Genomic DNA, 26,289 nt, shown 5'->3' with positions numbered 1-26,289 from the left:
AACCTGAAGGGTTTGCAAAGGAGAGAAAAGAGCATATGGTTTGCAAACTTGACAAGGCAATTTATGGACTAAAGCAAGCAAGCAGGAGGTGGTATTTCAAATTCCTTCAAACTATTTCATCTTATGGTGCACTCTAGTGGGAGTCTTGTTTCCATTATGATATTTTACTAGTTTATTTATTTTGTTGTTTTCTGGATTGAGGGATTTGCATTTAAGGATGTTAATTTAGTAGACAGTTTTATTTATTATTGAATAAATTCTACAATTTTGACTAATTAAATGTTTAAACTTGTTATGCAATTTTATTTATGCATGTCAGTTTATGGTCTCTTTCGAGATACTATTGTTTTAATAACATTGCAGATTGACTCTTGCTAAGTCGTAAAGGGGCACTTGTACTGAAAAGCATAAAGATTCACATTAAGGATCATTACATATTAAGGTTTGCATTGTAGGTGCTTCATGTGTTTTGAGATTGCATTATGTAATAGATGGCCTGTTTTTAATAAAAAGAGCAGTGCTTGTCTATAGTTCATTTTGTTTAAACGCTTTTCACTCTAGCTTGAGGGGAAGGACTTAACTGTTTTAAACTCATGGCCAATAAAGATTATCAACCCTTTCGGAATACAGAAGCTTAGTGCTCTAGTGCTTGATCTAGTGGGAGAATGTTATGTTTTCCTATTTAGATCAATGCACTATATACTAAGTTATATCAGGTTTTGATAAGAGTTTAAATTAAGTTATACCTTGAGGCCCAAAACCTTGTGGAATAAGGAATGGTTTTGAATCTTATTAATGGGTCCTATTTATTTCCTTTTTTGCGTGAACCAATTAAGTGGGCTTGGAAGATTAGTCAAGTAAGCCCTCGATGATGAGTAGAGAAGACTTGACCTAGCCCTATATAAGCTTAAAGCCCTGCTCTCATCAGACACATTCTCTAACCCTATTCTCATCATAAAGAGAGAGCTTAAACAAATTCTGAGAGAGAGCAGAAGTCTTGAGTCCTTCCTATTCTTGCTAGGATTGCTGCTGCTGCTACGGATTGGATATGTTCAGAAGTCGCGTAATCAAGGAAGATGGCTCCGAGTATGTCTTTATGTCTTTATGTATTTCAGATTGTGTGAACGATCTTTATGTATTATCAGACTTTTCAACAGTACAAATAGTGTCATTAAAATCCCCTAAAATCAACCAAGGCAGCTTAGAAGCCTGAGCAAGACCATCAAAATAAGCCCAAAGAGACTCACGAATACCTGGGCAAGGGTTAGCATACACTACAGTGAGCAACCACCAATTAGTCCCCAATTGCAGTAGAGCCGTAACGGACTGACTAGAATGAGCAATAATTTGAATAGAGATGGAGTTGTCATTCCATAACAACCAAACACCCCTAGAAAAACCAGTAGCATCAACAATATGATAATTAGAAAAACCCAAGTTCTTAGCAATTTGCAAAGCTCTAGCACCACCAATTCTAGGCTCAAGAATAGCTAGAATATCAATAGCATAAGCCCTTTTTAAATCTTTAATAGTACGAGCACAACTTTCCTTGCCATCACCCCTAACATTCTAGGAGACAATAATCATCATAAAAAAGGAGGAGAGGGAAGAACTTAGGAAAAACCTAATTCAACAATTTTGCAGCCTCACCACTAGTACAGGCAGCTTGTTCAACGACCTAGCCATACCAACACCAAACTCAGCATCACCTTGATCAACAAAGTCTCCATGGTGATCCATATCGTCGAAAGTTAACCCAACACTAGAAGAGAAAGCTTCATTGAACACCTTTTGGCCAATGTTAGGGGGTTCATGGTCATGAATCAGCCCACCTTTCCCAAGAGAAGACTCGGAAAATAAGGGCCCCTTCACATTGAAAGAAAACTTCCCAAGAAGATCATCCTGCACATTTTCCCCACAAACTTGCATTCCCACAGCATTGAGACCCTTAGAGCTAGTAAAAGCTCTCCCGACCCTATTTTGCTCGACATTTCGAGCACCAGAATCAGGTTTAGCAACAATTCTAGGACCTGCAGAGTTAGTAATATCTCTCATAGGCTTTTTAAAGACCCACGTAGAAACATTACGCACTGTGCCAACTTGTTTCACAGAACCCTTAGATATAGGGGAGGCACGCTCATGAGCTTGAGCAACTGGTTTAGAAGCCTTCTTGAAACCAAAAGGACCAGGAGTGGCACCCGCATCCTCATCATCCCTACCATCATCATCCCTTAAAATATTAAATCTAGAGCCAGACTAGCTACTGGCAGCCTTCACACCACTAGCCTTAACAGACTTCTTGGAGAAGAGAATGTCTGTCCTTGTTCATGTGGAATCTTCTTTCTGGAGTTATGTTCTAAACTAGTATTTGCCAAATTGAAAGTTCGACAATGATTGCAGTGCTATTTTATCATATTTGCTTTTGTATTGTAGGGAATTTTTATTCCTCAGTTCTTTCCACTGAAATACCATTAATCTTTCCCCTGTATTGTAGGGAATTTTGTTTCCTCTGACCTCAATGCAAAGACTAGGTAATTTGGATTTGAAACGTTTGTACTTGGATTTATGTTCGTAGGTCAATTTTCTTGCTTTATATGATTGCTTTGAGTGTTGTTGTTTCTATTGCATTTGATTTTGTTTATGTAAGTGAAAGTTCAACAACTGATATAAACTTTTAATCATGGTCGTAGTAGAAAAAAAATATAGTGGAGGTTGTTGTGGTCTCTGAGATAGTTGCAAGCCTTTACAAAGGTAGTTCTAACTTCTATTCTATTGATGTGGTCTCTATGATAGTTTTCATAATGTAGCTGCTTCTTATTGCTTGTGTAGGGTTGATCTAGAAAAGATACGTGCAGAGAAGGAACGGGCAAAAAACGGGCACGTGCCTTCTGGTTATTTTCTTCCTGTTACTTTCAAAGTTTTAGTAGGTAGTTTCTTGCCCTTTTATGAATGATTTGTTATGTTTTCCCATTTAGATAGGTGCACTAGATACTAAGTTATATCAGGTTTTTAAAAGAGTTTAAATTAAGTTATACCTTGAGGCCCAAAACCTTGTGGAATAAGGAAAGGTTTTGAAGCCTATTAAGGGGTCCTATTTATTTTCTTTTTTGCGTGAACCGATTAAGTGGGCTTGGAAGATTAGTCAAGTCGATCCTCGGGGATGAGTAGAGATGACTTGACCTAGCTCTATATAAGCTTAAGGCCCTGCTCTCATCAGACACGTTCTCTAACCCTATTCTCATCATAAAGAGAGAGTTGAAACAAATTCTTAGAAAGAGCATAATTCTTGAGTCGTTCCTGTTCTTGCTAGGATTGTTGATGTTGCTATGGATTGGATGAGTTCAGAGGTCGTGTACTCAAGAAAGATGGTTCCAGGTATGTCTTTATGTCTTTACGTATTTCATATTATGTGAAAGATCTTGAACATGTTTTAAAGAAATCTAATAGTTGGTATCAGAGCATATGGTTATTCGCACACACTAAAATCGTTTTTCAAGCATTCCTATTACGATTAATTATCTGTTCATGCCATAATGAGTTTTGGTTATGCTCAAAATTTGAAGATGGATTAAACATGTTTTCTAAATATCAAGAATATTAAAGAATCTTGAAAAAGCATGTTTTAATTTGATTTTTCATATCTTCAAAACTTTAAACACATTTTTGACCTACCAGATGACCTTAAAACCCTAAAAATGCCTACATATCACAACAAAGCTGTGTGTTGTGTTAATTAGGTCAAGGCAGAAATTGCTATTCAAGGTAGAAATTACTATTCACTGCAATTTAGGGTTTTCTCTCTTGAACTGTGTTTGTTCGGTTATTTTCTGAGCTAGATAGGTGTTTGTCTTTGTTCTGAGAATAAAAAAAAAATTCATGACAAAACCAAACCTAAATACTCAAACCCTAAAGAAATAACCAAAATTGCATCATACCTGAATTACTTGATAAGTTTCTTCAACAAATAGAATCTATCTTGTAATTTGTTTATGATGGCATAGGATAACACGTAATTTGTGTAAGCTATAAGTAATCTCTTGCCACAAAGGTGTGATACTTAATTAAGGAAGCTTGCATACATTATTTGTTAGTTTTATGAATAAAGTTAAACGGAAAAACTGTTTTCTCTTAACAAATTGAGAATCGGTTTCTTGGAAAGTATTCATGCTTTCTTTTGCAAATCCTTATAGCTTTGAACACTTCCTCAATCAATTTTTTTGCAAATTGAAATACTCGCTAATCAAACTTCAAAAGATGGAAGTTTGATTTTAAAGATATTCCCATAATGAATTAGATCAATTATGATCTCACTCATGTTATTTGTTCGTTTATGTATTCTATAGAATGACTCCAAAAGTTTGGGGAAAGGGAGAAGCATTTGGTTTTTAATAGGTGTCACTCGTAACAAGTTGACACGAATGGCATTCTAATAAAGAATATAGTGGAGCTAATTAAGAAGTGGAACAAAGATGAGCTGGAGCGAAAAAGGGTTAAGGCGCAACGACATCGTCGACCTTATGGAGGACCCATAAGGATATACACTGCTACAAATTTAAGGACAGTCTTTGAAGTCTCAGGATCGCTGTCAAGCTCAGTGCATATGCTTATGGGAGAGGACGAAACATCAATAAGCTACTTCGATACAAGAATCTCCTAGTGCAATTTGTGAAACCTATGCCCTAACGTGAATCACATGTTGAGATTTTCGATACCACCACTAATAGGGAGATAGTGGTACTTGACTCATTCCCTACTAGGGAGAACAACACCTTCATGGCAGCACGTTGTGCCAAGGAGGATTAGATAGCTACCTGTTGTTTTCATTAAATATTATTGGAGTAGTTGACTTTAAGTTGGATTCATGATTTATTTTAGAGTTGGATAATGTAATTTTAGTACCCTAAATAAAGATAAATTTAATTTATGTTCTAAGATTATTAAGACTTGGTTTTATAAAGATGTTTTTGTATCTCAGAATTTAAAGACAATAAACATGGATTACATTGTCACAATTACAATAAAGATGGTGAAGTTTTAATAGCTGAACCAAGTGAGAAAAAGATTAGAATTGCAGGAACATCCACTAGGTTATGACATGGATGTTTATGCAACATTTCAAAAGAATGAATGAAAATTCTTGTTAAGGAACAAATCTTGCCATTACTGACTTTCGGTAATGATGAAATTTATATTGAATGTGTTAAAGGAAAACTCACTAAGACTAAAAAGAAAGGTGCAACTCGCAGTAGCAATCTTTTAGAAATCATCCACACAGATATTTGTGGACCATTCCCTCATCAAAAAATTGATGGAAATCACTATTTCATCACCTTTATAGATGACCAATCTCGTTTTGGTTATCTGTATCTCATAGCAGAAAAGTCTCAAGCTTTTGAAATGTTCAAGATTTCTCAAACTGAATAGAAAGGCAACTTGAGAAGAACATCAAAATTGTGAGGTCAGACAGATAGGGTGAGTATTATGGACGTTTTGATGAAGGAGGACGAAGAGCTGGACCTTTTGCTAGGTATCTACAAGATAATGAAATAGCTGCTTAGTACACAATGCCAGGCACTCTGCAATAGAATGGTGTGGCTAAGAGAAGAAATCAAACTTTGAAGGATATGGTCTGTAGCAAGATTTCCAAACCTGTTTTGCCTACGCTTTTTGAGAGAAGCGATCAAAACAACAAACTATAGGGTGCTTAGTAACTCCGTACCTAAGACACCTTTCAAAATTTGGACTACCAAAAAGCCTAATCTGCGACATCTTCATGTATGGGGTTGCAAGGCTGAAGCTAGAATCTATAACCCTCAAGAGAAGAAGCTCAATCCTAAAACGATTAGCTGTCATTTTACTGGTTATCCTACAAGGTCAAAAGGTTATAGATTTTACCCGAATTAGGTTTTAAGTTTTTTTTTTTTTTTTTTTAACTGTCCAAATTATAGTACTCAAATTGTTGAGACTAGTTGTTCAGTATGAAGAACTAGTTGATCAATAACAATAAGAACAAACTGCAGAAAATCCACAACAAGAAAATTCACCCGAACCAATGTCGTTAAGGAGATCTGATAGAATAAGAAGATTGACAGCAATTTCAGATTTTGATATTGGAGATGAGGCTGATCCAACAAGTTTTAAAGAAGCTATGAAGAGTCAGAATTCAAACAAATGGAGGGAAGCGATGTTGAATGAACTCGAAAGCATGAAGAATAATCAAGTATGGGAATTAGTTTAACCTCACAAGAGTCAGAAATTGGTAGGCTTGAAATGGGTAATTAAAACAAAGAAGGATAAAGATGGAAGAATCGAAAGATTTAAGGCTAGATTGGTAGCCAAAAGATTCACCCAACCGGGGGGAATTGACTACACTGAGACGTTTTCTCTAGTTTCCACCAAAGATTCTTTCCACATCATTATGGCTTTGTTGACATATTATGACCTACTTTTACATCAAATGGATGTCAAAACTGCCTTCCAAAATAATGAACTCGAAGAAGAAAATTTTATGAGGCAACCTGAAGGGTTTGCAAAGGAGAGAAAAGAGCATATGGTTTGCAAACTTGACAAGGCAATTTATGGACTAAAGCAAGCAAGCAGGAGGTGGTATTTCAAATTCCATCAAACTGTTTCATCTTACGGTTTTGAAGAGAACATAGTCGATCAATACATTTATCTGAAGAAGTGTGGGAGCCCATTTATTTTTCTAGTGCTGTATGTCGATGATATACTTTTGGCTACAAATAACCACAATTTTACTGAAAGACACTAAGGAGCTACTTTCAAACAATTTTGAGATGAAGGATTTGGGAGAAGCCGCTTTTGTGTTAGGCATTGAATTCAGAGAGACCGAGCTCGAGGCCTAGGCCTATCGCAGAAAACTTACATTAAAAGGATACTCAAGCATTTTGACATGAGTATATGTTCTGGACAAAAAATTCCGTTAGCTAAAGGAGATTTAAAGAATGAGTATTGCCCCAAGAATAAAGAAGAAGAAGATGAGATGAGGAACAAGTCGTACGCTTCTCTAGTTGGAAGCATTATGTACCCATAAGTGTGTACAAGGCCAGACCTAGCGTTGTGCATTAGCAAGATGAGGAGATTTCAGTCAAATCCTGGAATGCAACATTGGATAGCCGGAAAGAAGATTCTGAGGTACCTACAGAGAACAAAGGCTTATATGTTGATTTAAAGACGCACAATGAATTTAGAGCTTGTTGGTTATGCTTATGCGAATCCTGAAAAAGCAGAGGATGATTACATTTCTACTTCAAGTTTTCTTTTCAAGAAGGCAGGAGCAGCTATTGCTTGGAAGAGTGTTAAATACTATGGTGTTTCGAGTTCAACCATGTTTTCAGAATACATAGCTTGCTATGAAGCCACTTCTCATGCAGTATAGCTAAGGAATTTTATTAAAGACATTAAGGCGGTGGACTCGATTTGTAGACCAATACAGATATATAATGACAACATTGAGGCTGTTTTTCACTGCATGAACAACAAGATGTCATCTGGACTTCAGCATATTGACAGAAAATACTTAATAATGGGGGAGAAGGTAGCTGACAAACTAGTCAAGTTTGATCATATCAGAGCTCAAGATATGATTGCAGATCCATTCACAAAGTTTTGCCACCAGAATATTTTCTAAGACATGTTGAGAGCATGGGATTATTTCCTAGCTTTAATGCTGCAATCTAGTGGGAGTCTTGTTCCCATTCTGATATTTTACTAGTTTGTTTATTTTGTTGTTTTCTGGATTGAGGGATTTGCATTTAAGGATGTTAATTTAGTAGACAGTTTTATTTATTATTGAATAAATTCTACAATTTTGACTATTTAGATGTTTAAACTTGTTATGCAATTTTATTTATGCATGTGAGTTTATGGTCTCTTTTGAGATACTATTGTTTTAATAACATTGCGGATTGACTCTTGCTAAGTCGTAAAGGGGCACTTGTACTGAAAAGTATAAAGATTCACATTAAGGATCAGTACATATTAAGGTTTGCATTATAGGTGTGTGTTTTGAGATTGCATTATGTAATAGATGGCTTGTTTTTAATAAAGAGAGCAGTGCTTGTCTATAGTCCGTTTTGTTTAAACGTTTTCACTCTAGCTTGAGGGGAAGGACTTAACTGTTTTAAACTCATGGCCAATAAGATTATCAACCCTTTCGGAATACAGAAGCTTAGTGCTCTAGTGCTTGATCTAGTGGGAGAATGTTATGTTTTCCAATTTAGATCGGTGCACTATATACTAAGTTATATTAGGTTTTGATAAGAGTTTAAATTAAGTTATACCTTGAGGCCCAAAACCTTGTGGAATAAGGAAAGGTTTTGAAGCCTATTAAGGGGTCCTATTTATTTCCTTTTTTGCGTGAACCAATTAAGTGGGCTTGGAAGATTAGTCAAGTAAGCCCTCGATGATGAGTAGAGACGACTTGACCTAGCCCTATATAAGCTTAAAGCCCTACTCTCATTAGACACGTTCTCTAACCCTATTCTCATCCTAAAGAGAGAGCTTAAACAGATTCTAAGAGAGAGCAGAAGTCTTGAGTCGTTCCTATTCTTGCTAGGATTGTTGCTGCTGCTACGGATTGGATGAGTTCAGAGGTCGTGTACTCAAGGAAGATGGCTCCAGGTATGTCTTTATGTCTTTACATATTTCAGATTGTGTGAAAGATCTTGAACATGTTCTAAAAAAATCTAACGTGATTTTCTTAATGCCTTTTCTTTACAATATGCAACATTTGACTTTAGACAACACCCAATAGTTGAACTGTGGGTAGTTAGTTATAACTATTGTTTTATTTGGCTTGTATGTTTTCGTGTTTACAGGACTTCCCAACCCACTGAACATGAAACTTCACTGCAATCAATGGTACCATGCGTATGAAGAGTCCTAATTTACATGAATTCTAAATCTTCTACATGGGAAAGGGACTCACTCTTCTTGTGCTTCTTAATTTGAAATTGGTTTTGATTATGTTTTCCAATTAGGTATTGTTTTGATTTTGATTTTGATTTTGGGTTTTCAGGTATTCCAACTAGCAACCCATCCGCCTTTCCCAGCATTTGATATGGGTAAAAAAAAAAAAATTTCTTTAGATTTATCTCTCTGTCTCTGTCTTTCATTTTGATGAATGGTTGGAGATTTTATTTATTTATTTTAGTGCTGCATGAAGAATATATATATATATATATTAACTGCATGTTAAAAACTATCATGCTACATTGGAAGTGGTATTATTTGCCTAATCGTGGCATAGTGCTAAGAATTGTTAAGTTTCGAATCACAAAATGAGGACGTAAAGACAAACACTAGGCCATTGTACATGGCCTTGGAGATCATGGTTGAAGCTGGTCCCAGGTTTTGGCTGCTTTCTTTGCACTTTTTTGTTTGATATTCAAAGCCTATAAGATTGATTATCGTTACACAATCCAAAAAGTAAAAAAGAAAAAGAAAAAAAAAGAACAAATCTCTACCCCAAATTGGCTTATTGCTTTCTGTTATTCAAGTTAATTATGTTGTAGGTTTGTTATTTTTTTGTTTACAATGATGACTTTGTAATTGTTTTCATATTAGCATATTGCTTTATGTTTCCCATTCATTTTATTGATGGTTTTGTGATTGTTTTTCAGGTTGAGGTGAAGAATTAGGCCAATTACATGACTACCATTTTGGAGTCTATTTATTTGGCTACTTGAATTTGTAATATTTTCATTGTATCTGGAGATTTTATTTTTTATACATAATGACTTGAGATTTTATATTTATAATTATTGGTTCTGTAAAGTGAATGTATTGAACAATACCTTCAATTACATGAATGAAGTTTATGTTGGCTTTGATGAGGATATAGTACCATTGAGAATAAGCTTTTAAAGTAGATTTGATTGCTATATCATATTTTATATACCAATTGAAACAATCATCCCATTAGCATTGTGAAAGGGCATTGTACCATAAAGTTGTATTTTGAGATAGTAAATACAATATATGATTTGCAATTGACAAACAAGTAGTGTAATTTGCATTCTAATAGTGCAATTGACAATCAAAGTAGTCCCATTTGCATGTCAGTCTCGCAATTATAATTATCTGTACACAATTATGAAACGTAAAATCTCTCACTAATGATAAATCCTTCATAATTAATTGTATGTTCAAAAGGTTGTAACCCATGTGCTAAAAACCCTTAGTAGAATGCATAAAAACATTGCTTAATAGGATGCAATTGCATTTTTCTTTGCAATTCGTAACTTTTGTCCTTGCAATGCATTTTATGTACATTATTGCAAACGCTATTTATTATTAAAGAATCAAAATCCAAAGACTAAAATCTCAAAAGTCTATTATTTGTTCGCAAGGAACCCCATTAAGACTAGTGTTTCCTTACTAAAAACAACATTTCAAACCAATTTAAAAGCTTGTAACAACAATGTGAAATTTATTGCTTTTTTGTTCTTAAATCTTTTGTGGGCACTATTTTGGCTAAGTAGCACAACTGGCTAGCAACTATACAAACTATTTCAGTGGGATTATTTCATTTGATTACATTAGATTATTTCATCTAATTACATGGAATTATTTAATTTACTTGCATGGGATTATTTTATTCGATTGCATGTGATACTTCTTCTATTTCTAACTTTCAAATAGAAGATACAAAGACAGAATCAGCTCCAGTTGTCCTGATAAAACTTGATTCTATTAAGAAATCGATTGAAGTGAAAGAATGCGGAGAGATTGCAACCTCCATATCCTCACCATCCTCACCAGCCTTCTCAAGTAGAATCCGGTTCGGTATCACCTGCATTTAATTTAAAACAAAAGTAAAAAGATATGGATAGAAAACATGGTCCAAAGCATTGTTATGTTCAACACTATCAATATTGGTTCATCATTGTTCCCACAAATTTAAGCTTTTAGGAGGATATGGGCAAACTGCTTTTTTTTATTTAATCTATTTTTTAGGACTTTTCACATATAAGTCCATTATTACTTTAAATAGAAAAATGGTAAAGCAATTTTGCACACTACGAGCCATGTAGAAGATGACAAGTGGCTAGCTCGCGGATTTTCTCTCTCCAATTGGGGCTCTCTAATTGTTTTTGTATAAAACATACATTTGTCAATTTATAATTTACTATATATATATTTTCTTCATATCCTCATACTCATCCTCACTTTTGGGCCTCTTTCCACAACCAGAGAGGTTAATACATTAATTTTACATAAGTTGACAAGTGCTTAGATGCTTTTAAGTAACCATTATCCTAAAAATTTAAAATATGTGACATAGGTTCACTATTCTTTTATATTTCAACAGTTCATGATTGAATAAGTCAAGATAAATTAGTATAGGCACACAGCATCTCCAAGTATATACAAAAGCAATGTAGGGGCATGTCTTCAACAATATGAAAATGTTAAAGGATACAAGTTGACTCAGATACCTTCTTTGGCTCATTAAAGGAATTCTCATCCATCAGGTTGGTTGATGTGAGCACGGTCTTGGTTGACTTAGACAGATTAATGGAATTCGGCTCCAACCCATCCACAACAATCTTGAGATTCACTATGTTTGTTCCGAAGTTCACAATCTACAGAAAGAAATAATCATCACAAAGTAATAAGATGTCACAGAATATGACATGCACCATATTGGTAGAAACTGTTGAACGAAGCTGCATGAATTTGGAATGAAGTCATAGTTAAAAAAGAAACCTAAACATAAAAATAGTGAACAATCAATGGCTGCCTAAAAGATGATTTTCTTATATTAGTTTGAGTATGGACTTTGGCAACTTCCACTGCCATCTACTAAGGGGTAGAAGCATAACACTGCTACGGAACTTATCCTAAAATATCATGTATTAGCATGGAGCAATAACCGTATTGAAATAAAGGTATTCTAAGCAAACAGAAAATCATTGATTAAGAATGGGAAAGAGAAGTTAACACAAACCCTAGTTCCTGTAAAAGTTGGATTGATGGATACCGGACATGCATTCAGCATCAAAATTGTTCATTCATTTATTTTGGGGAAAAGGATGTTCAAGATAGTTATATTATTTTAAAAACATATTAAAATATAATATGCACATCATACTCTGACTATTGTAACTGAAGGTCAACACGTATAAGTTTCATCTCATACTTTGTACTGGATTTTAAAGTAGAAAGACTTCAGTGCAGAAAAAAAACAGCGAAGGTTTAAGATTCACAGCCTTCACATTAAAATGTAATTTTACTTTGTAACAGCAGGTGTAGATACTGAGCAATACAGAAAAAAAACAAAAAACAAAAAACAAAAAAAAGCATACAGATTCACCATACTGAACAAAGAAAGATGACACCAGACACACAGAAAGAACGCAGTACAAGCAAACACATGTTACTTTAGACCAGATGCGCCTGGAAAGTTGAGCAGAAAAAAGAAAACGTTCCAAAAAGAATGGACAATATTTATAAATACACACCCTATATTTAACTGACAATTCATATAAAATTTATTGCTAAAGGAATTCAGATTCATGCATTGATTGAGTGTTAGTCTCTAATATTTTCCATTTGAAGCAAAGCAACATAGTCGTAATAGTTCTAGAGCAATGTGAAATATGAGCTTCTTTCCATATTCCAACTATATGTTAGATGGCAAGAAACAATATAAGGGCATCGAAAAACTACAATTTACACAGAACAAAAAGGGTTAGATGAACACAATCTCAATTAAGCATCATGAAGCACAAAACTGACTGAGATAATGTACTAGCACAAACAAAAACCTTGATTCTTAGGTAACTATTCTCATTTTCTGAATTTTTCCAGGAAATTGCAGATGCAAGAAGTGAAGTAGACAAATTTGTTTGGAGTGTTGCATTGAAAATAGTTGCTCCACTTGATTCGTTAAAAAGACATTGCGCCCAGTAGCTAGGAGTCCCATAGAGATGTGAGGAGTTAAAGACGATTGCATCTGGGTTCCACCTTGATGACAGAGAAGTTTTCAGTTTTAGTAATAACTACACAACAATGATCCCCTGTTGAAAACTTAATAAAAATTGCATTTGAGAAAAAGAATGAGATGAGAAAAGTATACCTCCTGTTATTGGCATTCACAAAGAGTGGTGCATAACTTGCCATCTCAACAACATCACTGCATTTGATAAGAATAAACAATGAAAGTACTCAGTAGCTGCCCATCTTTGCAAGTATATAAATCTTTTGGTAAAAACTAGGTATAAAGATTACTACCCTAGAATCCTCATGTACATCTGTGATATATTACCATTTATCATTTTTTATTTCAGTTTAATACTATCTCTATAGGTTGGGAATATCAGAAGCCTTCAACTCCATAGAAAACAGATGTGCAGCTGGTCACACAAAGAAATATGGCAACACACAATATGGATTTGTGGCAAACAAAAGTGCAGGAAATGCTATGCATTTCTTTTGCAAGGAGAAATACTGTATTCACAAATATATAATAAAGAAGTTAGATCTTTAATTATGTGTAGACATATCTATATAAGATAGCAAACTATGCATATTTTTCCTGCTGGAACTTTGAAGAAAAATATTTTCTGTAAAGAAAACATTGTAAGCATTCTGGAAAATATCACAGGAAACAAATTCTTGAAATGCAACAACAAACCTGTTTTTCTCCAGCCCAATAAGAAACCCAGCTTCACCTAGTGCTGCTAGAAGACTTCCTGTTCCAGCATCTTTCCCAGTGACAGCATATTCACTCACAAAAGCCTGAATCATGTTGAATGTTAAGAAAATTAACAGAAGCCATTCAGAGCAGATTAAATCATAAGAAGGCATAATCCCTACCTTGGGACCACTACGTGATGTATGATCAAACTGATGAGCCATAGAAAACATGTTTTTGGCATCTGTATATACCTAAATAAAGACAGAAGGTAAGATTACTATTGCAAATGTCATTCCATGTTGCCAAATCAATAATCCAACGCATTGAATGGTAAAAAAAAAAAAAAATCATTAGCAAGTGTAATACAAGTCGTGGTGTTATGAAATTTACATGAAAATCATACAAATCAGCTGGATGATCCAACTTTCGAGAAGATCCGTCACAGTTTGAAATTATTTTGATGTCTGGATAGGCACGTTTTATAGCACTATAGAACTTAAGGTAATTTCCTGGTCAAGAAAAAGAGGAAAAGCATAAGCGTCGTTGAGAATATAAAATCCCTCTATTATATATATATAACATTGAATCACAAAATCTAAAATTCAAGGTCCCAGCATCCTCTGCCAATTGCTTACGTGTTGGATGTGCAACTTTAACATGTGTTAGGCTGGCCAGATGATTGGCTCAACTCGAACACATGTGAGAGAGTGTTAATAATATAAAAATTCCACATGGGTTATATATTCTAACCAGTGCATCACAATATGTAAAATCTAGGCTCTCTCCACCAACTGCCAATCGGTTCTGGGTTGGAGATTCCGACTTTAACAAGTCTCCACTACCAAGTAAGAGCAATCCTTAAATATCTGTATTGCAATTAAGAATTTTGCAACCATGGGCTTGTAAGTTTATTTGGAGGAAATAACAGGTTACAAAACTAGGGTTCAATTCAGTTGACTGATTGCTGAGAAAATCAATAAGGCAGGTCTCCCAAAATTACAAGTAGATCCTATGTCTGTTGCATTGAAATCAGTGTGGAAATTGTCCTTTAGAATTCTACTCTTTCGAGAGTTTGGGAAGTGAAGCGGAAAAATGTCGCAGGTTGGAAAAGAAGGGTTTTCAAGAATCTACTTCTTTTAGCACTTCCATTTAATTACTTCTACAATATGATGCCATTATTGTATGCAAAACAAGACTTTTCAATAATGAGAAACCGTTGTAGGTCAAGTACAAAAATTCAAGGAATAAAAGACAATGAAGTAGACACAGGTCGTCATTTGATTCACAAAAAATAAGGAATGGCAAGTTTGCCTTTTCAGAGAAAGGATTGTGGCAGAAGAACTGAAGTTATTTTGGAAAAAAATTCAGATCTTAATCAGAGGAAGCATATTGCAAAGTTGCAATTGTTTTAAGGACAAAAGAGTGAAAACTGCACTAAATTGTAAGGACATTCATATACAGAGATTAAGTTATGCATGACTTTGCATGCAGAAAGTCATCCTACGTCCCATATGTGTAAAACTCAATCCGTTCCATCTAACCAACTAAAGAGCAAACAAAAAGTATGAACTAGAAAATAGACAAACCTCGGTAGTTCTTTTTTCCGCAATCCTCATTCCCAATAGCAACATATCTCAAGTCGAAGGGTTCTGGGTGTCCCATTGCAGCACGGAGAGAACCCCAGGTAGAATTAGGACTGCCTCTAGCAAACTCAAGACCATCAAGAGCTTCCTGTAAACAAGAAAACGTGAAAGTTAAACCATAAGTTTGAGATTTATTAACACATAATAGGTTTACTAACACGATCTAGAATTAAGTAGCAAAATTTATCTTATATAGGACATCAAAACTTCATCTTATCCACGGTTCTTCTCATTTATGTTCAAATTGCATTAGATAGACATATAGCATTGATACTTATAATGTTAATGAGTCAATACAAGTTCCCATATCACATTGTGAGTTCAATGCAAAGTTTTCCTAGTAGCAGACAATACACCACATTGACACATATTTCACATTATGTAAATGCTTTTACTGCATTTTGTTGCTATGTTTTAGTGTTTTTCAATGAGTGACAACACTTATGTCACCTGCAGCTCTGCCCTACCCTCACCACAGCAACCCCACTTGTATGAACATCATTTAGTGGGAACTCAAATGAAGCTAGGCTTGGAGACAATGAAACCACTTGACCGGAAAAAGAAGGCAAAATCTAAATTTAATCTCCTAAAACCATATTTGCAAAGATGTTTCATACACCAAAGCACATAAAGCCACAGATTTATAAGGATGAAGCATATTTTGAAAAGCCTAAATGTCACTTGCATACATTTGCTTTAGTTGCAAAGATATAATCCCGATTAGAAAATAATTAATGGTTTGCTATATCCATTTGGTATCAGTTGCTGATTAGCTAATGAGAAATGGTCAGCAATGCAGACATACCTGTACAAATGGTAAGACACTGGAAGTATCAACTTGATCAGTGTGACTGATTCCTATGAAATTCATAGAGTCAGTATTGGCAAAGGTAAATGTGATTATTGAAAAGATAAAGGAAGCGCTAAGAAAATGTGAAGTACCGTTATTAAATACCCATATTGGCAATGTACCAAGGTCCTCTGCTAGCTGCATGAATAAAATTTTCAAAACTGGTACTGACAGAAGCAGGATTTTAAAGGAAACTCCAAGCATCCTTGAATGACAGAACTAAAAAAGATACCTACTTGGAGAAACTCAAAATAACCAATTCCGTCATCAGTCCAGTACATCCAAACATCACCAAAGTGTCCAGGTCTCTCTTCCCAGGGTCCAATTGTTTCTTTCCAACGAAATGCATTTCGTAGCCATTCACCTTCGACGAAACAGCCACCTAATGCAACACAATAGAAAGAAAAAAAAAATACGAATTTGTTTGAATTATGAGGAAACAATATAATAGCTCCGCTGTATTGACCATATTAGAACATGTATCATCTCTTTATCACAAAATCAAGCATTTTTAGCATGGTTTGGCATTTAAAAGGAGTCCCAAGTTATATTTGTCAAGTGGTCAGGCAATCAAGCCAGCAAGGTTTCCCACTAAAAAAATTCAATAGTATATAATGTCCAAAAGATAAAAATGAAAATAATTTCAGAGAAAACATGTGGATTTAGTTCATATCTGCAGGTAAAACTGATAGCAGCCAAAGAAGGACAAGGTTACTTTTATTTAAGCTTGTCTAAAAAAGATCTGCATCTTTGCAAAGAAACAGGATTTTTTTTTCCCATTAAGATTTCAATCATTTTGCTTACAAAGTTTCTGTAAAGCCTGCTTTTCACTCGGAGGCTTGAGAAAATTAGTACATACCATAGAACATTTGTAGATATAGTGGACAGCAGGCAAATATAAACAACAAGAAGCATGTGAAATATATGAACCTCCACAACAATAATGTCAAAGCTAGAATCTTCCGTCAACACGCCCCCACAATGAGGTGTCACTCAATCCAAGCCACATGGACAACATATATTGGGTGATGTGAGAGCTCGCGTGGCAGTTGGGCCCAACACGTAGATAACATGCTCTGAGATCATGTTATAATGTGAACATCCAACCCAAAACCGAATGGCAATGAGTTGAGATGCCCCCAAGATCTTTCAAACTATTATGCAAGACTTTAATTCCTGATGTGGGATTCACTCGCAAACAATGAGTTGATCTTATATACTAAAACAAGATCTACTGGACAAATTTGAGTAAAGCTAATCACCTTTCATCTATTGAAAATATAGAACGAATCACTGGGATTTAGATGTACCACACAATAACCAATCCAATTGTTACTTCATAAAGAACTTATTGGCCTTTAATATTGAAAGCAAAAATATGTAAAAGGGCAGAAGTAGAAATAATATATACATAGGTCCACTCTTACATAGGACCCCACAATTACAGAAGCAGATCAAATGGCTCATCCACACGTTAGTCTACGGATTCCGTCCGGATGGTAATGCTTTTTTTTTTCCAGTTTATTATCCTAATCTCAACAGGGTTACTTATTTTAGGATATAGAATAATCGTACAACTTAGATTTTAGGCTTTAACTCTCAAGTTTTGGGCCCCAAAAACTCGAGAGTTAAAACATAAAATCCAAGTGTGAACCTACATTGATCGATCGGGAATGAAAAAATAACACCGCCTAGAGACTGGTGGATGCATCTGGCCTAAAGATTGGACATTAACATCCGGATAGGAGAATGATTATAGAATATATATATATATATATATTATCAAGAAAAGAAAAAGAAATTGTTATGAGAGATAAAAATAAATTTTAAAAAATGTTTAGAAATAGGAATAATTTGACACATAAATAAATTTTTAAAACATTATGGGCCACCTTGAGCAAGGGCACATGCCCCTGGGGCCAAGGTGGCCACAGCCCAGCTTGCATAGTTCAGCATCCATATATTTCAGCTGAGAGTTGTATATGAAAAGCTCAAGTTTAGTAACTGTCTCGTATTAAGACAAGTAAATCCAAATTTACCTGGAAATCTGATAAATTGAGGTTTTAAATCTTCCAACATTTCAACAAGGTCCTTCCGAAATCCATGTCCCTGATCCAAAATAATAGTTTCATAAAGAGTAAAAAGACACACAAGGTATGCATGTAGCAAAGCATATCACACAGCTCCTTACAAGTTACACGTTGAAAGCCGGCAAGCCAATAAATATAAGGGCATAAAATTTAATAAATTATATCAACTTCCAACATGACCGAAACTTAACCTGCAAAGTTCAAACTTGTATGCCTGCAATTTTTCAACTTCTTTTTAAAGTATTCCTGAATACTTTGTTTCGTTCTTTTTTTCGTCATAAGAAACACAATTTCACTAATCACATCGAGAAAAAGGAGACAACGTATCCAGACATAAACTAAAAATCAAAACATCATCCCAACCTAATAAATCCGGTAGGAAAACAACAGCTCCAAGATCAAGTCATAGCAACTAGACTACTACAGCTTTCCAATTAGAAAATACCCCAGATAAAGAAAACATCCCTAAAGACCATCGATCCAAACATGGAGAAACTTTCTATCAATATTAATGGCAGGAAAAGAATTGCGAAGTAGAAATGATGACAGATTCAATGTAGATTTTGTTGAGATCCTGAAGAAATTATATTTTCTACAGCGCTTGCTGCAATGTCATATATTTTCCAATGGTTAGGTCCATAATTCACATTTGAAGAATAAACAGAGTCCAGTTTGCATTCAATAAGTCACATTCAAACAAAATATAACAACAGAAGCTAAAATAATACAGCTGTTAGATACATGCTCAGATGACAAGCTGAAAGTGTGGATGTCAGATCCCAGGGACAGTACAAGTGTGTTATTACGTTTTCCGTCTAAAATATCAAACCATGCATTTTTCATTTTGAGAAATTTTCATCAATGAAAGTATGAGGTGTTTGTTACATCCTCAAATGTATTGGCTATCAAAATCACAAAAGTTTCAATGATTGATTTCAACAGCTCCAAATTCAATTATTGCGAGAAAAGGAAGAATAATTTTTAAACGAATTATGATGATACCACACTGAAGTCAATAAATATGACATATTATGTATAATTCTCTCTAAGTTACATGCCTACACAAAACAGGGAAAAAACTGATTTATAAATGAAGTCCAAGGAAAAGTACAGTATGGAGATGATATGCAACCAAGAAAAACTATATCTAAGGAAAAGATGTTCTAGACCCTTATATAACAGATAGGTGGTCTAAAAGCATAATGCATCCTTCATGGTAATGCTCCACCCCTAGTATGAACTTCACATTAATCAGCTTTCATATTAATGTCTTTCAAAAGACTATAAAATCTAGAATTTCAAAACAGAACATTATACTTGTAACAATCTTGTGAAACACGGGTGAGACGATTAAACACATCCAAATATTGATGACATAATCTCACGTCACGAGAATGAGTGAATTTGTGGAGAAAAAAGGTACCTTATATGTATCCAGGGGCATGACTGAAACTTGATCAAACCATATAAACCCTTTTCTGGTTGTTGTCAGTTGCAGTCTTGAATTAGGATTTGTTCCTTGGGCTTCCAACATAACTTCAACTTTTGTCCAGTTTGAAACTTCTGAATCAGAAGCTCTGCAAAGGCAATGAAATGTACTGTCAGACTCTTAAATGGAGATAAAACTGTCAGTAAGGAACTGCTGATTACAAAATATCAGCAGAACAGAGGATGCTCACATAATGTTCGCAGCAGCAAGTTTCTGCAACCCATCTGAGCCCGTCAATGATACGGACACATTGATTGATCCAGATGAGCGGACATAAAGAACAACACTGTAGGTCTTCCCCTTTTCAATATTCTGGACAAAACACAGATAAGAAACCAGTAGCAAAGAGCCAGAAAGAAAAATGTAGAATATTTACATGTGTGTGTGTGTAGTTTTGTTGTTCTTGTTCTCGTGCTGTGTGCGTATGCATGCACACACACACACACACACACACACACACATATATATATATATATATATATAGAGAGAGAGAGAGAGAGAGAGAGAGAGAGAGCAATTGTCAGACAAATACATATGTTGCAAACTGTGAATTTGGAACATAAGCATTTAGAATGAACCCATTAGATAATATGTTGAAGGGTTCATACCATGCCCCAGAACCCAGGATTATAAATTCCTACACCACCATCAGGGCAGCTACTGGCACCTTGGCTATCACATAGCACCTCTATTCGAAGTGCAACCTTGTTGCGGTCAAAGCATGAAGAACGGTCCGTTGACACTATCAAAGATGACTCATTCCCAATTATAGACCAAGGATCAATGTTGGAAGGAACGTTAGGGCCCCCAGCTTCAAAACCTGTGGGAAAACGTTATTAAGAAGCCTCAGCTCTAAACATTCAGTCAAAATTACGAGACAAAGGCTAACTATAACATTTTATATTTAGCAATACAGTGAATTCCACATTTCACATGATTCCGAAGAGAAGTTTTTAACCATGTACTGATAATCTGAAGTCATTCAACCTGTTGTTGAACTTAAAACTGACATGACAGAAAAGAAATCGAAGGGAAAAAAAAGGGAGGGGGGGGGAAAAGGGGGATCTGGTAGTGCATATTAAATGTAGAGAGTAAGATGTGAGTCACAAAAAAGTAGAATATTTCTCCATTTTGTACTCAACCACACTTGCACAAGCAGGTAGCACATTAACTCAAATACAACAACTTTGCATAAATAAATAAAAACATTCATAGGATAATCCTAAACATCTCAATGAAGAGTTAATCCAACAGTAAAATGTTTCAGGAAGACACCAAACCCTCCACTTCCAAAATATAAGAACGAAAAAATGGTGTCTGCCAGCTTGACTCGTACTAAATATATCAGATTTGAAAAGAAACTCTGAAAATGTAATGACAACAGAAAGGCATTCAAACAGTTCCTTCAATGGTTCTCACACACATGAATTTTGAACTTTGTTGTCAGAATGCGAATCTGGACCACACATTCAAGCACGAATTATTCTGAAATGATCTAGCTTCACAATCTAGCAACATAATAAGCATCTTATGTTGCCAAACAATCTGGCAAGAGAATATTTTCCTATATGTTATTTTCACTTGTATTAGCTGGAATTCAGAGAGTAAGGGAAGTACCTCTGTTGCTTACAAGCTCAGCCCATAGCCCGCCAGCACCAGCATGGTTAATCTCCTGCAGTGAACAAGCATTTGAGAGAATGCATATACCTCAAAATTAATAGCATCTTAAATGAAACCACAATGTTAGTAATATAATGAGACAGACATGTTTAAGCGACAGAAGGTTTATAATTGCCACATAAATCAGGATATATCCGCACATAAAATAAAATAAAATAAGAAAACAAATGAAAAGAGATTTTAAAAATTGTAAGAATTACAGTGATAGCTAACAAGCTATAGATTATAGAAGTAACAAAAAGCAGTTGGAACTGAACAAAAATTCACCATTCCAAGCCAACACACTAACCTCAAAGAAAATTCCAAACAGTGTTTCAGATATTGGCCGTCCCGATGCTTCAGAAGCATCCACCAGCAGCTTTGCTGTCTGGTTCGTATCAACTCCAATAGCAAAAGATTGATACACAAAGCAAACCAAGACATATAGCAGAAGAACAACATGAGGGGACTTGCAAGAGCCCATTGCTCAGTTACCACACCCAATACTTCCACAGCTAAAAAAGCATAGACAAAGGAGATACTCAGTTACATTCTGATCAATTAAACAGAAAAAGAACAAGGTAACACAAACAATGCAAAATGGTCTCTCAGTTAATGAGTGATCGCCAAAATATAGAAATCCCATAAACACTTTCTCACAATGACTTTTTGGTTCAATCAAACTGATAGATGTGTGGTAACATTATGAAAGACCCACAAATAATTAAGACCAATTAAATAACTACAAAGTTGATCAAATCAAGGAGATTCTAGTGAAGCAAGTCTCTATTAGAATTTAAAATTGATATAAAAAGATAACGAGAAAAAACCCAATTCCACAAAGAAGAAGAGAATACCCAGAAAGATGGTGATTTTCAGCAATGCTCAGATAAGAGTGCATTATTAAGTTCTCATCCATTTAGTATAAAATTCAGTTCAGAAACTAAACAAAAATAATAATACCTGAAATAAATATTCTTGTTTTCTTTTTTAACTCCAACTCCAACCCAACTAAGGAAATTTGTTTTTGAGTCGATATTTCCAAGAGACTGTGGGTGAGTTGACTCCTTCTGCGCTTATCGATATAAGCAAACAAGGAGAAGAGACAGTCGCCTCTTCTCTTATCCGGGGCTTTTGCGTTGCTTTCACGTCAGCAAAGCAGACAGTGGATTACAAGCAAGACCAAACATATCGTTTTGTTTAAGAAATCTTTGTGGGTCCCACCTGGCCTCCTGCCGTAAATAGAACATGACATAATTTTCATATCCGTGCAGCCGTGCCACTGGGTCTGGTTCCTGAACCAAAATAAGATAAACACATAACTAACACACACATATTTGTCTCTCTTTTATATCCTTTTTGTTTTTACAAAAGATAATAACCTCCTTTATCCGATCGGGATGAGTTTAACTTTATCCCCAAGCTTAACAGTAGGTAGATAGCATCCACTCACATGGTAGTTTGTTAAGCAAACTGACAAATATCTCGCGTATGACTAGACTAGTTCTATTAGAGCAACTCATTTGTCATAGCAAAAGGTACGGGAGACAAGGGTTGTTATTCATACAAATAATGCCTAGTCAAGCAAGTTTTTTGTTAGTTTTCCACCTATTACTATAGCAATCACTATGCACATGAGATATGAGGAAAGGAATTTATATAGAATTTTAGTGTACGAAGTGAAAAATATGGCTAGGTATTTATTAAAACAAAATTTCTGAAATTTTTGGTTCTTTTTTCCTTCTTTTTTTTTTCAATTTTTTTGTTATTTAAATTAGCTTATCAGTTTTCCTAGTCAAGTCTTGCCCAGGTTGGTGTAGCTCATCTCTTGCCCTGGCAAGAATAGGGAGCTGGAAACACAAATGGGAGCCTGGGGCCTCTTGTCCTGCCTGGGGCCTCCCGCTGGAAGTGCTCTTAAGAGCACACAACATCCCTTTGTCTAGGATAGTGTTAAGCATTCACGCGGACCATCTAATTCCTCACTACCCTTTGGCCCCATTTGGTTATTGAAAAAGGAGGCTTGGGAATGGAAAATCAATTGTTTTCTCATACTTGGTAAGTCTAGGCATGTGAAATTGCTTTGCACATGGGAAAGTAGTGGCGGAAGTGAGGCCTTCCTCCCCTTTTGAGTTTTGTTTTCCTCCACATGGGAAAGTTTGGGAAAATGAATCAACATTAAATACATATTTTTCATGACCATATTGTCCCCATTACCAATTTAGAATTACAATATAGCATTAAATGCATTCTTTTTTCTTTGTTTTTTTAATTTGATTTCATATGGGTATAATTAAAAAATTAAACAAACTTTGTTTTACATTCCTACACAAACCAAACATATGAAAGGAAATAAAGTGGTATTTCTTGGTTACTTTCTCAAGGTTACCAAACATGGGAAATGAATCTTCATTTATCATCCCTTGAGAAATACATGGGAAATAATTTCTCATCAACTATGTTCCGTGAACCAAACAGGGTCATTTAGTCTGATTATATTTCTCTTTTGAATCTTGAAATTAAGTTTTTGTTCTCCCTAACAAGTGTTGTGTATTTTAGCACTGGTAGTAGTTTTAGTCAATTAAGCCCAAAAAACATGAGCATTAATACGCTTTGTGGCATGTTCTTATAAGCTTGCCACTATTTACTTGAAAGCTTAAAAGAAAGAGTGTGAATCAGACCAAAAAATAGGCTTTAATATACTTGTAGTAATTTTTAGTTAATTGGGGCCCAACACTGTGCTTTAATATGCTTTGTGGAATGGGAGCTTCTATAGTGAGTAGAAAGTTATAAGGGGTGTGTTTGAGGGGTATCTAAGAGTCGTCGGATAAAATCTAATGGTGAATTTTTAATGTTGTCTTTTTGGTAAAACCGGGTTGAAATTACCCATACCCAAAGAGGCAATCCGAAAGTGCACAGCACGATCTTTCATCCTGGTTAACCCTCCTTCCCCGCAAGCCACCCACTCTGCAATACGTTCTTCTCTCTCTCTCTCTCTCTCTCCATCTCCGGTTTGTGGTTATCAAAGAACCAAAATCCATTCGGCAAATATCTTGCAACCAACACAGACACAACGGAGGGTTTTGAGTCTTTTTTTATTATTGACACTTTATCACCTCAAAAATTCATTTTCTGACGCCCAAGTTCTCCTAATTCCTATCCTCTCTTGCAATCTCCCAAATCTTGCCTCAGCTCCAGCTCGCCAGCCATCTCGCTATTGTCCAATCCCGTTCTCCACCCATCCATCTTCATAATCCAGCTCTCCTCAAATTCGGAACCCTAGTTTGACCCTATCCAAGCCGCCGTAACTCATGACCTCCGTCGTTGACCTCCACCGCGAAGCCACTATCGCGACTCCACAACCAAGCCACAGTCGTGACCTCCTTTGTTGTTCTCCATAGTGGTGAGTTCTGATATTGGTTTTGTACTCTCTGTCTGTTATAAATTTGTTGATCCCCCTTTCTTATTATTGCAACAGTAGGGGCATTCATGGCGCCGCTCCAGCCTTCTTTCCTTTGCTCTCCAACTGTAAGTCCTCTTCTTCTCCATCTTCAAATTTCAGTACTCCTCCTGACCTGAACCACCTACTTCTCTGGTTCTCTTCTTCTTCATGTCATTCAATTTCAATTTTTTTTTCTTTCTAAATTCTACTTTAGGGATTTAGGAATTAGAGATTCAGTTGGGCATTTAGAACTTAGGGGTTAATTTTAGAAATTCTAATTTAGGGATTCATTCAATGCCTAATTTATGAGCTGTGGCTTTGTGAATTATCAAGTGGACTACTTGTTTTTAATTGATCATTGATAATGGTATTATTGTAGTTTTTAATTGATCTTTGCATATTTCAGATTTTAGCCTTACAATTTTAGTGGCTGGGTGTGTAGACAGGTTATTAAATTATTCTAGTATTAATGGAAGTTGTGTTACTAAATTACCAGTACCTACGCTCTTGGTTGACATGGTTGTTCTGAATTGTAAGATTAGCTTACTATTCGATGGACCCACTTGCTGATATTAGGAAATGGAGTTATTAATTGAAATGAATGGGAATGTGCTTGTTTCTTATGCTATTAGATTTTGTGTAAGTGTGATGCTAATCAGCCATGGAAATACACATCTTTTGGTGTTAATATTTGAAGTGTTGGAACATGGGAAAGTTGAAAATAGGCATCTTCATGAGATGCTTGAGCAAAATTTGAAGTATTACAAGAGCATTAAGTAGACCTACCTTGATATGGCTTGCTATAAAATGTAAAATATGGATATGATTTCCTTGTTCTAACGGTGCCCCGTAGATTATTTGTTTCAATTCATGATTCTCTTACACCTATATAGAAACATAGGATTGGTTTTCTTTTATTTTATCAGGAATTGTTTGTTTTTTAGAAAATGGAGAATATTGGACTGCTTCAGAAAATTTTGGTTGTTCTGTTCACTACTGCCTTCTTTAGGAAGCTTATATAAAGTACATGTGGAGCTTCTTGAGTCAGACAATTCCACATTGCCCCATTTTTTGCCAAACCATCTGATGATTTTTTAATGGTTATTTTTGTTCCTAATCATGTTCCCGTAATATCACTTTGTACAGGAATAGTTACTTTTCTTCAATCTTATTGGATTGGAATGCAGCTGTTTTTTAGTTTCATTGTTCTGTGTATTGCTATTATGGATGTTGTAGTTGTATCTGGTTCTGTATTGATGTTATGGATGTTGTTTGGTTATATTGATTATTGGTTGGTTGATTAAGTTCACCCCTTGAGGTGTTTTGATGTTTGGTTATGTCCCTCTTATTTAGTTTAACATTTTCTTTGTGCTTTATGTGTTCCACTTTTTTCGATTTTCTATTGCTGGTGTTCTAGGTTAGGAAGCTCTTTGCCTATTAGTATGAGTTTCTT

At 35.3% G+C, this 26,289-nt stretch overlaps 1 protein-coding gene and 1 long non-coding RNA gene across 2 annotated transcripts; one reads left to right on the top strand and one right to left on the bottom strand.

The window, feature by feature from the left end:
* The first annotated feature begins 2,839 nt into the window (after positions 1–2,839).
* LOC117634372 lies at positions 2,840–4,836 on the top strand. Its single transcript, XR_004586767.1, has 3 exons — positions 2,840–2,927; positions 3,311–3,375; positions 4,344–4,836. It is a non-coding gene; the product is annotated as an uncharacterized LOC117634372 (long non-coding RNA).
* Positions 4,837–10,398: 5,562 nt separating this feature from the next.
* On the bottom strand, positions 10,399–22,606 carry LOC117634371 (alpha-L-arabinofuranosidase 1-like). Its single transcript, XM_034368456.1, has 18 exons — positions 22,361–22,606; positions 21,708–21,912; positions 21,356–21,410; positions 20,347–20,558; positions 19,929–20,050; positions 19,673–19,826; positions 18,199–18,268; positions 16,396–16,541; positions 16,252–16,297; positions 16,115–16,167; positions 15,253–15,397; positions 14,057–14,175; positions 13,846–13,917; positions 13,664–13,767; positions 13,106–13,162; positions 12,795–12,993; positions 11,463–11,609; positions 10,399–10,816 (listed from the first exon to the last, which is right to left on the bottom strand). Exons 2-18 carry the CDS (start codon positions 21,879–21,881, stop codon positions 10,658–10,660), a joined length of 2,034 nt encoding a protein of 677 aa, XP_034224347.1. The 5' UTR covers positions 21,882–21,912; positions 22,361–22,606; the 3' UTR covers positions 10,399–10,657.
* Between the last annotated feature and the right edge of the window lie 3,683 nt (positions 22,607–26,289).

The sequence above is a fragment of the Prunus dulcis genome, chromosome 7, assembly GCF_902201215.1.
Source record: "Prunus dulcis chromosome 7, ALMONDv2, whole genome shotgun sequence".
Taxonomy (NCBI): Eukaryota; Viridiplantae; Streptophyta; class Magnoliopsida; order Rosales; family Rosaceae; genus Prunus; species Prunus dulcis.
The sequence above is the reverse complement of the archived record's forward strand: the minus strand, read 5'-3'. Positions and strand labels throughout refer to the sequence as shown.

Bases quoted from the DNA above. Each gene is read 5' to 3' on its own strand.
- LOC117634371 (XM_034368456.1), bottom strand. From the start codon at position 21,881: ATGGGCTCTTGCAAGTCCCCTCATGTTGTTCTTCTGCTATATGTCTTG. The intron at 20,559-21,355 runs GTACTTCCCTTA...GTTTTCCCACAG, and splicing joins TGAGCTTGTAAGCAACAGAG to GTTTTGAAGCTGGGGGCCCT. The intron at 11,610-12,794 runs GTTTTTGTTTGT...TTCTTTCTGTAG, and splicing joins ATAGTTACCTAAGAATCAAG to ATTGTGAACTTCGGAACAAA.